This window comes from Pezoporus flaviventris, unplaced genomic scaffold (genome assembly GCF_033815535.1).
Source record: "Pezoporus flaviventris isolate CSIRO_AGI_PZ_B2104156 unplaced genomic scaffold, CSIRO_AGI_Pfla_v1 ptg000015l, whole genome shotgun sequence".
In the NCBI taxonomy this organism is placed as follows: domain Eukaryota; kingdom Metazoa; phylum Chordata; class Aves; order Psittaciformes; family Psittacidae; genus Pezoporus; species Pezoporus flaviventris.
Genome location: NW_026892563.1, coordinates 18,280,778 through 18,295,318, shown reverse-complemented (window position 1 = coordinate 18,295,318; position 14,541 = coordinate 18,280,778). Strand labels below are relative to the sequence as shown.

Genomic DNA, 14,541 nt, shown 5'->3' with positions numbered 1-14,541 from the left:
TGGCTCCCCTCAAGTGATATGACTTACTTAGGGCTGGTGTCAGCTCCATCCCCGGCAGTGTTCAAGGCCAGGTTGGACAGAGCCTTGGATGACATGGTTTAGTGCGAGGTGTCCCTGCCCATGGCAGGGGGGTTGGAACTGGATGATCTTAAGGTCCTTTCCAACCCTAACTATTCTATGATTCTATGATTAACTCTAAAAATCACAAATCTGCCCTATTTTCACAGGTTAAATGTCAGTCTTCTTTGTCAGGAACTCCAGTCTCAAGCCTCCTCTTTCTTTTCAAACAAGATTGATTTGGGGAACCTTTGGAGTGTTTGTAGGCATTGCTTCTTCTTCCTCAAAACAGGCACAGATAAGCTTCAGGAGTTGAAAGATGACGAGATGCCATTCTTGTCTGAGTTTTACTATAGGAAGAAGGACTTTAAATGCCCAGAGAAATCTGTTTTCAGACCTCTAGAATGTCTTTGCCTTGGAAGACTAGAGTGAGAAATACCTGTCATCCATAGAAAGTCACAAAATGCATGAGGTAAAGCTGACTGGAAAGCAGACAGCTTCAGCAAAATATTACTTACTCCAGACTTGTAATTCCTACATATTTTCTATTTAGAAACCAAAACTAAGGTTTTCCTTTGTGGCTTGTGGTTTAGCACATGGGGGTACTGGCAGCTTAATCACATCTGGAGACATTCTTTCTTTTTTTTAAAGCAATTCTTTTAAAGTTTGTCTGATACACACTTTCCCATTCACATAATTTCAGCTTTGGTGCAAAATGCTGCTAATCGAGTCTTCTTCTTTTCTAAATTGTGGTAGAAGGTGTCAGTCTTCATAATAAATAATAAAGAAATGAATAAAAAAATACCAGTTCTGGGTACAGATGTTAGCAAGGCAGGTTTTTACACACAGCTCACACTTTTCGGTACCCAGGGAGAGGTTCAGCAGTCTGGACTTTCTTCATCTGCACAAAGTCAAGGGTAGTTTAAACTGCTTTGAAAATGATGTGGGTTACCTCCCGTAATTAGGGCATGAAGGCAGTGCAGTGTAGAGGCCATTGAGGTTGCTTTAGGCATGCCAACTTGGCTTGTGGTGGCAGCCTTACTAGAACAGCCTGGAATTTGGTGTGGGAGGAAAAAGCCAAATACTTCCCTGGTTAAATATTGAGCCCACTTTGACCTTTTCGCCACAGTAGAAGGACTCCTACCAGCAACAGGTAGGGATTACAAATCAAAAGCTACCTTTAATGCACCAGCCTTCACAGTAGCCCTGGCTGCTGTGACACACAGAAATTGATCTCACCTGACTTGAACTGAAAATAGGCATCCAGCCAAATCATCTCAGTAACCCAGGAACCAAGAGAAAGACGTGCAAACAGCATTCCATCTCCCTTTATTTACACACTCATCTTGAGATGGAATAGGTGGAGAGCTATTGGGATGTGCTTATTTTGTCAAAGTCATTGTGAAGAGAACATAGAGGTCTTACATTTGGCACCCATTTGGAGCTTGATATGAATTTTACTGCAACCTTAGGAGGCACCTGGAAGGCAGCATGAGGTACTTAGCTTGCTGCAAGTTCACATTTGCATTGCAGCTCACTTCCTTGCATTGACAAATCTTAATATTTAATTCTGAAATCCTGCTTAGGCAAACATAGTCCTGAAATCAATAGCAGATCTGTGTCTCTAGTTGTGCACATAGCAGCCATCATTTTTGGTAATGCCAGTGTTGTGTATTTATTGTGTGCATTTTTCTTTCAGACTGTTTGTCTTACACGGCGCTGGAAGTTTTATCAAAAAGGTGTTATGGGAAACAGAGATGCAAAATCGTTGTCACTAGCCAGGATTTTGGAAGTCCGTGCTTGCCTGGAGTGACAAAATACCTTAACGTCAGCTATGCATGTGGTAAGAGCAAATGCATGATCATTCTAAAGCCCTCATTCTGCTTGCAAAGCAAAACAGTGCCAAATAGTGCACACATATGGAGACACACACACATTCACACTGGAGCTTCTTAAATCTCCCCTTCCTTTTAACATAGGAAGTCTGTGACAAAGCCATAGCAGAACAACCAAAATATGACTATTCCATGATTCTATGTGAACAGTCCCGTGGGCAGAGCTGCACTTAATGTAAACTCGGGCATCACAAGGGTTTTTTTTCCTGTAAAATGAAGTTGACAATACAATATATGGCATGTCTGAGATTTTGAGAAATACTATCAAAATAAGAGTCTGTTCTACAGGATTCACCTACAACAGAGCTAGGAAAATTAAGCTGGCATTGCCTGCCATCAGTGCAGGTAAAGCAGTCCAGCATAATTGAAGCACTGTGTACAAGGCCAGTCCTGAAATCTGATTCACATGAGCACACCTACAAGCCTTCAGTCTTGCAGAGGGATTTCCTTTCTCATGGGTAAAGTCTCATGAAAAGTAAAGGTTTGAGGTTATACATTCCTTGCAGGACTGAAGCCTACTTCAGCTCCTTCCTCACACAAGAGAGAACAGTTTTCCATATCCTTTACCATAGACTAATGTATTTACATAAAGGGAAAGCAGAATTCCCCACATTTCCTTTTCTCAAAAGCAGAGGCCATGGGAGAGCAAAGTGTAGTATCAATAAAGGTGAGAGAAAAGTGATTAAAGGGGTCTCAGAACTTCCCTGTAGTGCCTTGTTTTGGTATTGCACATTTTTAGGAATGGCTGTACATTTCTTAAGCCTCAAACAGATTTTCTAAGGCTCTGCTTTCCTCTGGCTAGCTATGGGGTGGAAGTGTGAGGGTCAGAGGTGATTGTCTCTCATGCACCTCTGCTTCAAACAGAGGATGCGTAAAGGCTTTTTCACCAAGTTACCACTCTGCAGACTATGCACTGGTCAGAAAGGTGCCAGCTGTGCTCCTTTATGGCTCTTTCTTGTCTTAGGGCATCACAACAGTGACATGGGGACATACCAGAATCCTTTTGGTGCACCTCTAGTGAGAAGTGATTATCTGGGACATGGTTTTGGAAACAGGAACGTAGGATTGATTACCAGATCACTGTGTACCTGGAGATCAGAGGAAAATGATCCCTGGCTTCTTCCTTGCTGGCATGGGAGATTTTCTTTTCCAAAAGTGTCCCCGTGAGTTAGTTGTTAGGTGACAGGCATTACAGTATTTCAGCTTGATGTTGTTGAAGAGAGCTGGAGATCTGCCTTTGCACTTATACCTTATATTATTGTGCAGTTGCCTTCATACTGTAGTAACTTTATGAATGAGTTAATGGAATTCTCTTTAAGTAGAATAAGAGTAATGGTAATAGATCACTTTCTTACATACCTGTGTACTAGAAAACCAGGGTAAGTTTGTCTGCAGCGAGGTTATGCATTCTGTTGTTTAGTGAAGTGATTTTGCAAGAACACCTGGGTAATAAACAATGTTATGTGTTGCTGGCACATTTTGAAGACTTCTTCTGCCAAATCCCACTGAGCTGTGCAATCTGAAGCATTAGCCAATGATTTGCAGGTCTAATTATTTTACAGATCATCTAGTGAACATGGGAGGAGTTTGGGCATATTTCAGAATGACATTTTACATTCTTTCCCCTCGCTATAAGATCCCCGCTAACCTGATGCTTCCCAAGATAAGGTAAATAGGCCTCCCCTTGTAGTGACAGAGCAGCCCATATTCTCTGAGGGCTGTGCCACATTTGGAAGTATTTCCATTACGATCAGGAATGTGAGGAAAAAAAGCCATACTCCCACCTCAGTGGTCAGGGACCATTTAGGGCTGGTGTGTCCGGCTGCAGTTTTACATTTGCAGTGAATTCCTGCCAGTAAAAACTCCTCAGGAGCCAGGAGGTGCTGGTTTCTCACAGTCTCAGTGCCCCCAGTGACCTGCTCAGCATCATCTCGTGTCTGCACAAAGTGAAATCTGGCTCTTGCTGAGGCTGGACTTCAGGAGCCTCTCTCAGGAGACACAGCTTCTGATGCACCATGTTTTATCTGTGCTCCCTGGATGCCAAAGTCCATCTGTGGGCTGCCTTTGGCAGCTTCAGTAGGTGACTGACTCCTACCCTACTTTACAAAGTAGTGCTGGCACAAGTTGTAGTATGGATGTGATTATCTTGATAAAAATTCCTCACGCTAGTACCAGTTACTCTGTTCAGCGACCTGATGCAGCCTATCATAGGTAAAGTCCTTGTGTCTGAAATTAAGCCATGAAAATTAACAATGCAAGCAGCCAGGAGCTTATTTTGTCCATGCCATTTTGAATTAAACATCTCCTTACAACAGATATTTCAATGGCATCTTAAATAGCTGTTCAAACCCAATGGGCACCCATGGGGAAAGTACTCTGCCCAGTAACAAGCAAAGCCCTGTGAAGCTTCCCCTGGGAGGGGAGCAGGAGGAACATCAGCACAGGTGGAGGAGCCCCTGCCTGGGCACCAGGCCATGCGACAGGAGCTTCAGGTCTCACAAAGGCACTGGGGACGGTGCGTCCTTCCTGGACGTTCTTCATAACACACACACATTGTTCATAGCAGCCAGGCCTGCAGATCCAGAGTGCAGTCTGGAAACAAACCAGGCTGCTCACTGTCTGCCTCCTGCACCAGCAGAAGTACCCTGCTGCTGGAAAACAGTTAAGAATTACGATGATGTACAAGCCAAAATAGGAATGAGCTCATTTTCCCCTATCTCTGTTGGCTTCTATTGCAAACAGGAGCTAAAATATCCCAAAAAATCCCTTCATCAGGAAAAGAAACAGCTACGACTTTGAGCCCACACACAAAGAAAAGTTCTGCTCAGAAAGAAGTGCTATTTTTAGTTGTTTTTCAAATGAAAACTATGTTAAGCTGCAAACCTCAGTCTCCTGTTTTCCATTTAACTTTCCTTAACACTATTTCTTGGTAAATGTTTCTGTGTGGGATAAAGGTGAGTGTTATACCTGAAATTTCTTCCTTTTTCTTCCCTTCACATAAGTCTGAAAATCAATCAATCTGCCTTCAGATAGTACAGGGGACAGGCGCCAAGATCTGGGTATCTGAAGGGCCCATTCATTCGACACAGAATATGTGAACTCTCAATGCCTGCGTGATGCACCTGCTTTTAACTCTTTCAATTATTTGAAGAAGAATATGAAAACTTATCAGGGGAAAAAATTAAAGAAATGAGAAGAATGTAGCTCATCTCACCCAGTGCATCTCTTCCCATCCTGCGCACCTTCCTCCTTGGTGGCCATTCATCTCGGAGGCTTTGCAGAGGACATCACACAAGAGTTTATCCATTTCTCCTTGAATTGCAGTGAATTATCCTCATGTAAAACCAGTATCTAGATGCAGTTTAGCATCTGACTGTAGCCCAGTTGACTTGCTACCCTTGTGTCCCACCCCTCAGGCTTGTTGTGCTTCCCTTTGTCTCCTGTCCTTGCCCTTCTGCTTTCCTTTCAATCTCCTTCCCAGATACTTTATTGCCTTTCCCACCTCCTTTTCCTCCCTGGCAGTGCTAACCCTGTGTGCAGCTTGTGCTTTACCACCCTCCCATGGTGCAGCATCCCAGTGCCGTGCCTCCTGATGCACCAGATCTGTTGGGTGGTGGTGGAGGGAGGAGGGCGTCACCAGTCACAGCATCTCTCCTGGGCACTTGCCAGCCATCAGGGTTAGATGTATGGAGTATAACCTAGGCCATAACTAGCATAGCAGAAGTCAAGGCAATGCAGCAGACGGTGGCAGCAGCCCCACCTGGGGCAGTTATGGTGGGGATAAGCAGCACAGCTCTGCCCGGGGCTACACTGCCTCTGCAAACACTCACAGCCTTTGGGTGCGAGCATCTCTGGGCCACTGAGGAAGCTCAGGCTGGCTGCAGTGCCAGGGCCAGGCTTGCACACTGGCAGGGCTGGCACTTGTGTCCAGATGCAGCTGCCTGCTCCAATCCCTTCAATACCACCATCGGAAAGCCAATTTATTAATATAAACCCGAGGCTAGCAGTGGGGTGGGTAACTAACTGGGGATCTGGTTCTTAAAACTAACAGTACATAATTTGTCTTTTGTCTTTTTAGTTCCTAAGTTTATCCTGACAGCTTTCAACCCCCTGGTCACCAATAACAGGTCTTCCGTCAAGCAGAATGATGGTATGTGCCATCAAAATACAGGGTTTGCTGCTTTCCTTTGGTTTTGGTCTGAGGGAGGTGGGACAAGGTGACGGAAACCCTGCTCAAACAGCTGCTCTTCCCTTCAGAGGGCAACATGACAGGCTGGGAGCAGGATGGGACCCACGGGAGCATGGTCCTGCTGTCATAGCAATGCTGCGAAAGGAGTGGGCTGTTCAGACCTACCCATAACCAGTGCGCTGCTTCCAACTTTAGTTGAACACTGGGAAAAGGAAGAGTGAAACTGCAGTGGTTTCAGGGTGATGTCTTTCAAGAGTTATGTCAACACCTGCTCTTCTTAAACGCAACTAAATGAATTATGTGGCTGATGCACAGTCGCTGTCATCAGTAATGGGAGTGTACTGCAGTGATTGGGCTGGGAAATCCATTTGAGAGCTGAAGCTTAAAGAAGGAAAATAATTTCAGAAACCTCGATGGGAATAGGGAAGGGGTTTCCCTTGGTAATACATTCTTTTAAATAAACTTGCCATCTTCATTCAGCATTTTCAATACTTTGATTTTTATATTTTATTTCAATATTTAAAGTATTTTATTTACCTACTATTGTTTGCTATAATGTCCTGCAAGGTTTCTATGGCACAGCACTGGCCTGCCTGTATTTTAGGTAGACTTGTTAGTTTAAAAGTTACTGGGTGAATATTGCGTGAGTATGAGTTTAGTAGCTTCCTCATCTGTGATATGATTGAATTTGCTTTGCCTCCTTGTGTCACAGGTGTCGACCTTGATCCAAAGGAATCCAGACTTCCAAAGAAAGATGGAATTATTTTTAGCAACTACTTGGCTACATTTGCATACATTAGAGGTAGGAAACTGAGGCTGAGATTGTTTGGCTCATTAGATCATGGCATTTTGGGAAAAGGAGGATTATCTCAGAAGGTCACAACTGGTAATCCCATGTTTATAGTAATGATATTATTACAGTATAGTCACAGCCTTGTGGATGGGACAATTGCAGCATAACTGATATTTATAGAATATTTTCCATCTTGAAGGATCCAAACTCTTTAAGAGACTGCAGCCAAGATTTTTTTTAATAAATATTTTCAATGGGGACTGTTGATTGTTCAGTATTTTTGAAAACCTGACCTGGGAGCAGTGCTGGAGCCATCCATTTTTGGGAATGTTGGTTTGCACACATAAAAGGATCATCAAGGAACAGTAAAAATAAAACCAAACCAACCCACACCCAGCCATCCCTGGTGTGGGACGTGGCAGGTTTTGTGACTTAGCAACACTAAGGCAAATAAATTTGCAATTACCAGATCTCCAGCAACACGGGAGAGCTCACAGACTGTGGAAGTGAGCAAAGGCTGTTGTTGAGAGCGATTCTGGAGCTAAAGTCGCTGCTCTTCTAGAAAACACCAAGAACCAGGCAGCTGTCGAGCATCATCCCACAGCCTTTGCAAGGGCCTCCCCGGGCAGCCCCAAGGGTGGCCACAGCCTGACAGCACAGCGAGACACTGTCCCTGCTGTGTCACCTGCCTGCCCTCGGTAGCTCTCCCCAAACCCCCAGACCACACCACCCTTGAGACCCCCTGGGCAATACCCCGAGCAGCCAGGGCTGGGTTTTACAACCCATTGAGAAAGGCCGTTGCCACATCTGTCTCACCTGTTACTATACCGAGAAGTGATCTCAGGCTATGTCAAGCAAGAAAAATGCTCCCTACTCAGCCTGGTCTGGAGATGCTTCCGTGGCTCTGCGGAGCCCAGAGTTTCTCTTCCCCTGCCCCTTCTTCATGAGGGTAAGGCCTGTTTTGGCAGGATGGCTGGAAAAAAGAGGGTATGCTTCTGGTAGCTGGTTGAGAATGTTAGTAAGCTGCTAATAACAAGATAGGGTAATGTTAATTTATAACGTTATTAAGAGGCTGGGTTGTTCTGCACAGTAATTTGAAGTGTCAGAGATGGCAGCCTTCAGATGGCAAGTGCACGGTGGTTTCGGTGCATGCTGGAAAAGGCCTCCTCCAACTCCCCATCTTCCCAAGCACACTGCACCATTATGGCTATGTAATGTGGGGCACTTTGGAAATGACAGCTGACTTCTTTTGCAGCTGGGATTTGTCAGGGATTTATAAAGTGTCTAAGCACTGGCTTCCTGATTTCAGATCACCTTGAAAGAGCCGCGCTCCTGTTTTTGTCCAGTGTTTGCGTGGGATTAATCTTCACGCTGTGTGCTTTGGTGATCCGCACGTCGTGCTCAAGAGACTTCCAGAAACTGCACCGAAAGAAGGATCCCTTAATGCCAGAAAGTACTAGAGTGCACGGTAACAGTGAAAATGAGGAAGAGGAAGAGGAGGAGGAGGGTTCCTCTGATTCGGACATCCAGGATGGGATAGTGGAACTTTACAGACCTTCTTACTCAGGTTACAATTCAACAGAGGCAGCAGAACTGGCCGAAAGGATAGAGCGCAGGGAACAGATCATACAAGAAATCTGGATGAACAGTGGTTTGGATATGACACCTCCTAGAAATATGGATACGTTTTATATTCATGAACAATAAATGGCTTATTTTGGATGATGCCCTAGCCCTTTTTTTTTAAAAAAAGAAATGTACCTTCTGTGAAGGAACATTTGTATCAATCACATAATTATTTGTAAAGTAAGAAGAAATATATGCAATAAAAGAGTTTCAAACCCTTGACTGTCTATAAATCATTCTGTGAGAAACCCTTTTACAGGCTTTCAGTTTTGTCATGTTATGAATCACTTTTCACTGTAATTTGGGATCAACTGCCATATGCAGGTTAAGGAATATTAAAAAAGGAGAAAAAACATTTAAGCAGCATAAGATGGAGAAACACCTTCTGCCTTAGGATATGGCACTTGTAACTAGTTAGTGTGCTGCAGCTCATAAATTAAATGAGAACGTGCTCTGTTGATGAGAAATGCAAGTATTATTAATAGCATGAACGAGACAAAGTAAGATTAAACGCAGGTTCTTGAAGCTTTTCTGCTGTTTCCTTAACCCAGCCTTTCCCTAGTAAGACCCATTCCACTGCTAACAGTGAGCATTGTTACAGGAGGTTTAAGTTCAGGTCACTTGAGCCCAGTTGGTGCAGTTACTTAGAAGAGAGATGTGAAAGAAGCCTCTCAGGCTCTCTAGGGTGGAAACTAAAAAGAAGTTCACAGTATTTCAGTGAAAATTGTCATGGTTTGAGAATTAGTTTCCTTTGTAGCAGCGTTCTTGACTGTAATACAACAGCACCTGGAGTCAGGCACACTTTGACATAGAGAGATTTCACAATACTCTCCAAGTCTCCTTTCTTAAAGCACATGGCCAGCAGATAGGACTAGCCCTAGGAAGAAAACTCCTCTGAAGAATGGCCATAAGGGCAAAAATCCATCTGCATTCAAGACGTTCAGTGCTCTCCTGTTAAGAAAAAGGCACCATTGAAACATCAGGAGATAGATACTGCCCAAGATGTGATTCTGCTGTTTCCTGTGCTGGCAAATTTGTGAAGCACGAGCTTGAAAATGGCTGTTTTCATAAAAGACTCTTGGAGCTGACACATACTAAGAACATCACTTCCTAAGTGAAATGCTGTGTTAGTTTTTCTGATATTAAAGCATGGTTTAGAGCCAGCACTTGGTTGAAGGTTCTATCCTCAGGTGGTTTTTTATAAGATCATAATCTTCACTTTGAAACTGTTCAGCCAAGCCAGGTTTGGTTTCAGTCAGATAGAAAATTAAACCAGAAATGTACTGAAGCTGAAAACACAACTTTCCTGTCTTTAAATAAAATGTCTCCAATATTTTAGCTGCAGTCCACAGGGAACTGACTGAACAAAAGGAGGAAAAATGTCACTTCCTATTGCTAATACTTCATGAGTTCATTGTGCTTTCCCGCTCAGACGCTGTGCTTTTAGGTAGAGTGAAGTAGTATGAAACACTTGGAATGAAAAATGTGACATGACTTGTCATTTCCTCCTGATACAAAGTCAAATTAAGCATGGGAAAACTTTAAAGGGAGGAAGGGGCTTGCTCGGATGACTAAGGCACAGTCCTGTGCTCAACTGGAAAAATCTTAGCAGCAATTAGCATCCTATCAGCGGAAGGAAGAGCGGCTGAGGAGATGGACAGAGAGCCAAGGTCACCTGTGGCACTGGGAACTGCATGGAACACACGGCACAGCCCGGGACTCTGGCTGCATGCCTGCTGGGACTCTTCTCTCTTCCGATGGAAGGTCATCATAGCCTCTGCTACTGCACAGTATTGATGAATAGGTCTGGATCTGGAAAGGCTCCATGCCTTTGTCCTGAGGCTGGAAGAAGGCAGGTTTTCCTTTTGCTGCCCTTGCGAGTAGGTGTGGGACAGCTCTGGTCAGGAGCTGGCTCCTTCCTCCTGACTCATGGCGGCATGTGCCACCCATTTCCCAGTCACAAGGCAAGGGGACTGATCTGCATCCCAACGATTCCCCCTGCTGACAGACCATATGTTTCAAAAACTGTCTTCTTCCTCCTGCTGGCCCTCAGAAGAGGCTGTCAGTGATTGCAGAGATCAGGCTGGGCTCCAACACATAGTGAGCCAGGCTGAGGGTGGGGGCTCCTGGGGCTGCCCCTACCCCAGCACAGGGCCCTGCTTTGGCTGTCTCCCCAAAACACTGAACCCCAGTGAAACTCCCTCCTGAAGAGCCCAGGGCCCACAGGCCAACTGATCTATCTTTGGAAGTCATCTGTTCAGCAGTTAATGTTTATACTCACTAAAATCTGTGTTATTTTCTTTCTTCATTCTGTATCTGCATGCTTCTGTGGGGGTTTCATCCTGAAGCTGACATCGTAACAGAAGCTGGGATTTAGTCAATCTACCAGACTTCACTTTGCACAAGCCTAGGTAAAATGAGCATGTGCTCGGGGTGGCCACAGTATCACAGAAGGGGGGAGGTCGGAAGGCAGCTCTGGAGGGCATTTTGTCCACCATCCCTGTCAAACAGGGCCACTACCTAAGGCAGGTTGCCCAGGACCGTGTCCAAACAGCTTCTGAGTATCTCCAAGGATGGAGATTCCACAACCTCTCTGTACGACGTGTGCCAGTGCTCGGTCACCCTGACAGTGAAAAAGCATTTCCTGATACTCACAGGGAATTTCCTGTGTTTCGGTTTGTGCCCATTGCCTCTGGTCCTCCCACTGGGCCCCACCAGTCGTTTTCCCTGTTGTTTTGTTCTCTTCATCCATGCATGTATTTCATCCGATAGCTCCACTTTGGGGTTCCAAGCAGAAAACAGGGGTGTTCATTCATTCCTGGTGATGAAGCAATCAAAGTGGCAGCAGATCAGCACACGCCAGTCTGCAACTTGGATGTTAGTCCCTTCCTTGGGGCAAAACTGCAAAATACTCAGCTTTTCCGGAGCCCTCATTCTCTCATCTACTTTTACAATCCTGGAGGGAAAAAAACCCAAATCCTTTGACTTAAAGTGCTGAACAACTCGTTTCTCTGTTACCTTTGGTAGGTGCCTGTAAGTGACTTCACAGACCTGATTCCCTCCTGATTTTCCTCCCCGCCTGCTGCCACAGGCTGCAAGTGGGCAGTAAGATTTCTGCGGATGCCGGAGCAGAGCTGGCTTCCCAACATGGAGCATTTCACAGCCTCTGGGAACGTGTCTTGAGAAAAGAATGAAGGCTCCATAATGCACTTCTGCTTAAATGTACCCTCAAACATGGCGACAAAGCCCTCACAGCTCAGCACCAGCAGTGGCTTGGCAGCGCAGGAAAAGTGGCTTTTGCTCCAGACCAGGAGGTCAAGCTTCACTCAGGAACTGTTCCCTTGACTGAGTTGTGTTTAGTCTGAACCTGGGTTGCTGCTTTTTCTTTCTGCATAGAATCGCCAAATGTAACTGGGGAAAGCCATCAATTAGTGTCTCACTTCATTCCCAAGTGTTCACAGCACTCTGAAGGGTAGAGTGAAAACAAGGAAGGAAAACCCCAAGAATCAGACACTAAATTATTTTGGTCTGTCTGGAATGACAACCTCTGCAGAAATAGCATCCAGCACAGAAACCAGAAAACTGATGGGGATCGTATTTACCTGACCCAACCCCCACAGATTAGGAGTTTATGGGAAAACACAGCACATGGCTGTTAAAGAGAAACAGTGGGTACAGTGAGCCAGGCTCCTTTCAATGGCACATCTGCTTTACAGGAACAGGAGCAATGGTAAGAAGCAGCTGGATTTGGCTGGTTATTAGTGGGATGTGTAAACCGAAAAAAAACAAGCAGCAGAAATGCCATAGCCAGTATTTACTTCATTTCAGGCTAAGGGCAGAAATATGATAGAGGAAGGTGCCACAGGGCAGCAGCAATGCTATGGAAGGGCAGCAGGATGGAGTTTCAGCAGTAAAATCCCTGCAGCTGCCCCGAAAAGCAGCCTAAGAAGAAACCATTGCAGAGGAGAGCTTGCAGGTTGTTTTCCCATAATTATTAGGTCCATGCACGTAGCATGGGGGGAATGATGTGCTTGAAGATGATACGACCAAGCATTAGCACCTAAACTTGCTGGAAGGCAACGTGCAGTGCTGGTGTTGCTGTTTTAACTCCCCGGTCCTGCTTTCAAAATAACCCAGAGTTTACCACCAGGAGTCAGGAAGCAGTAACTAAACGCTTCCAAAACCCCCAGCTTTTATCAGCAGCCACCGAGGTGTGGCCCTAACACTTGTGTGACACCATGGCCAAAATTCCCCAGCGTCATCCTCCTGATTTCAGAGGAGGTGCCTGTGATCTGCCCAGTGGCATGTTGGTGCCCAGGGTGGTGGGGAAGGAAGGTGCAGGTAGGGCTGGGGGCAAGGGCAGAGCCTGGAGCAACCTGGGGAAGCAAAACCCGAGAAAGTGAAAGCATGTGTGTGAGCCAGGAGTGAAACCAGGTGTGGAAACCATCCCGCTGCCTTCATCTGCACGCTTGGAAAGCTGAAGTTTAAATGACCACAAACGGCCTCTTCTGCAAGGTGCATGACTGAGGAATGGAGTACTCAGGCATGGCCCAAGGCACAGGATTTCATGTTCCCCGTGACCCTGTCTGTGGTAGGCTTTCTTGGGCTCCCAAAGCCCACCCAGACAGTGTGAAGCAATGGGAATTGCTTCACTGACTCCAGTCAGCTTTGGGACGAGCCCTGCAAAGCACCACTGAGGCTGTAGTACTGTTGTCCTCAGAGGCGGTGTGGGTTTGGAATCTGAATTCCAGCTCAGGAGCATGAAAGCAACACAAAAACCCTGCAGGGAGCATGGCTCAGCCGCACCATGATGCAGCCTGCAGAGCCCAGCACCAGCTACACCAGCACATCATATTGCCTGGGCCTGTGCCCAAAACACCCAACTGCTGGTGCGCCTCACCCCTCAGTTCCAGTGGTGCTGAGGGTGCTCCCTGCTCTGCTGCTGTCACTTCCAGACATGAAGAGAAAGTGGAGATCCTCCTCTGCTACCTCAACAGACCCCTGGGCAACTGCCCCACAGGGGTCACCAATGATCTGGGAGCTCTGAGATACCCCTGGCAAACCAAGTCTTCCTGCAGCATTAGGGACCTATCTGTTTTCTCATGCTCTTACTTACGGAAGGAAAACAGCCCCAACATGTAGTTGGCCCAGTGCTGTAGTAAAAAAATAATCCTTTTCCAGCACTGTGGAAAATGGCAGGACTTGAGGCTTCTCATGGAGAAAGACAAATCCCAGCTTGATGTTAACAAACGGCTCTGGTGACATCCTGGTTACAGCCTGGGCAGGCATCAGGTGCTGGAAATGTGCCTTCAGATGCACAGGGTCCCTGAGAAATACACATCCAGCCTGAGGCTGCGAATTAGTGACTGTCCATTAACAATCCCTAATACAGAGTAATTACAGCTGTAGAGGATCACCAGAGTGCCAGCCACAGGGAGAGTGCTGACCCAGCCCGATACCACTGCTCAGGCTCTTTTTTCAGACTATTGCGTTTTCAAGACCATGTATTTTTAAGATCTGAAGACATGATGATGTTGTGCAGATGCTCTTCTCCTGGGATACAAGGGCTTGAAAGCATCAGCCAGAGCTCACACCTTCTTCATGCAATAGTCAGTCAGCTGGGAGATAAAAAACCTTGGCAAGACCAGTCCCGACGGAGCTGCCTGTTGTTTTTCTTTTGAAATATTAGGCTCCTGAGGCTACATCTAGGTCCAAACCAGGCCCTGCTCCAAGTGTGTGGCGGGACCAGCAGCCCTCAAGGGGCCCTCCCAACCCAAAATGTTTTATGAGCCTGTGACCAGCTCTAACCACACCTGGAAGCCCGCCTTTGGAACTGCAACAGCTCCGCTCTCCAGGCTTTGGTTGCATCGCAGCTCCACCACTCTGCTGATCTATTTGCAGGATAAACTTAAAACAGGGTTTCCAGAAAAATTCCTCATCAGGCAAGAGGTCCTTTCTGAATGAGGGGGCAGGGCATTGCT

The 14,541-nt window shown here is 45.9% G+C and overlaps 1 protein-coding gene and 1 long non-coding RNA gene across 5 annotated transcripts in view; one reads left to right on the top strand and one right to left on the bottom strand.

Moving 5' to 3' along the window:
- EVA1C (eva-1 homolog C) overlaps nucleotides 1-8,659 on the top strand; it is a 40,215-nt gene extending 31,556 nt beyond the window's left edge. For 2 of the 4 annotated variants that reach the window (XM_061453706.1, XM_061453703.1), the window contains 4 exons: nucleotides 1,757-1,900; nucleotides 6,031-6,102; nucleotides 6,854-6,943; nucleotides 8,244-8,659. In XM_061453706.1, the coding sequence (XP_061309690.1) occupies nucleotides 1,757-1,900; nucleotides 6,031-6,102; nucleotides 6,854-6,943; nucleotides 8,244-8,641 (704 nt within the window). In that variant the 3' untranslated portion in view covers nucleotides 8,642-8,659. The remainder of the gene's footprint in view (nucleotides 1-1,756; nucleotides 1,901-6,030; nucleotides 6,103-6,853; nucleotides 6,944-8,243) is intronic. The other 2 variants (XM_061453705.1, XM_061453704.1) reach the window with 2 other exon arrangements.
- LOC133269155 (uncharacterized) lies at nucleotides 4,210-5,033 on the bottom strand. Its single transcript, XR_009743337.1, has 2 exons — nucleotides 4,920-5,033; nucleotides 4,210-4,603 (listed from the first exon to the last, which is right to left on the bottom strand). It is a non-coding gene; the product is annotated as an uncharacterized LOC133269155 (long non-coding RNA).
- Nucleotides 8,660-14,541: the final 5,882 nt, after the last annotated feature.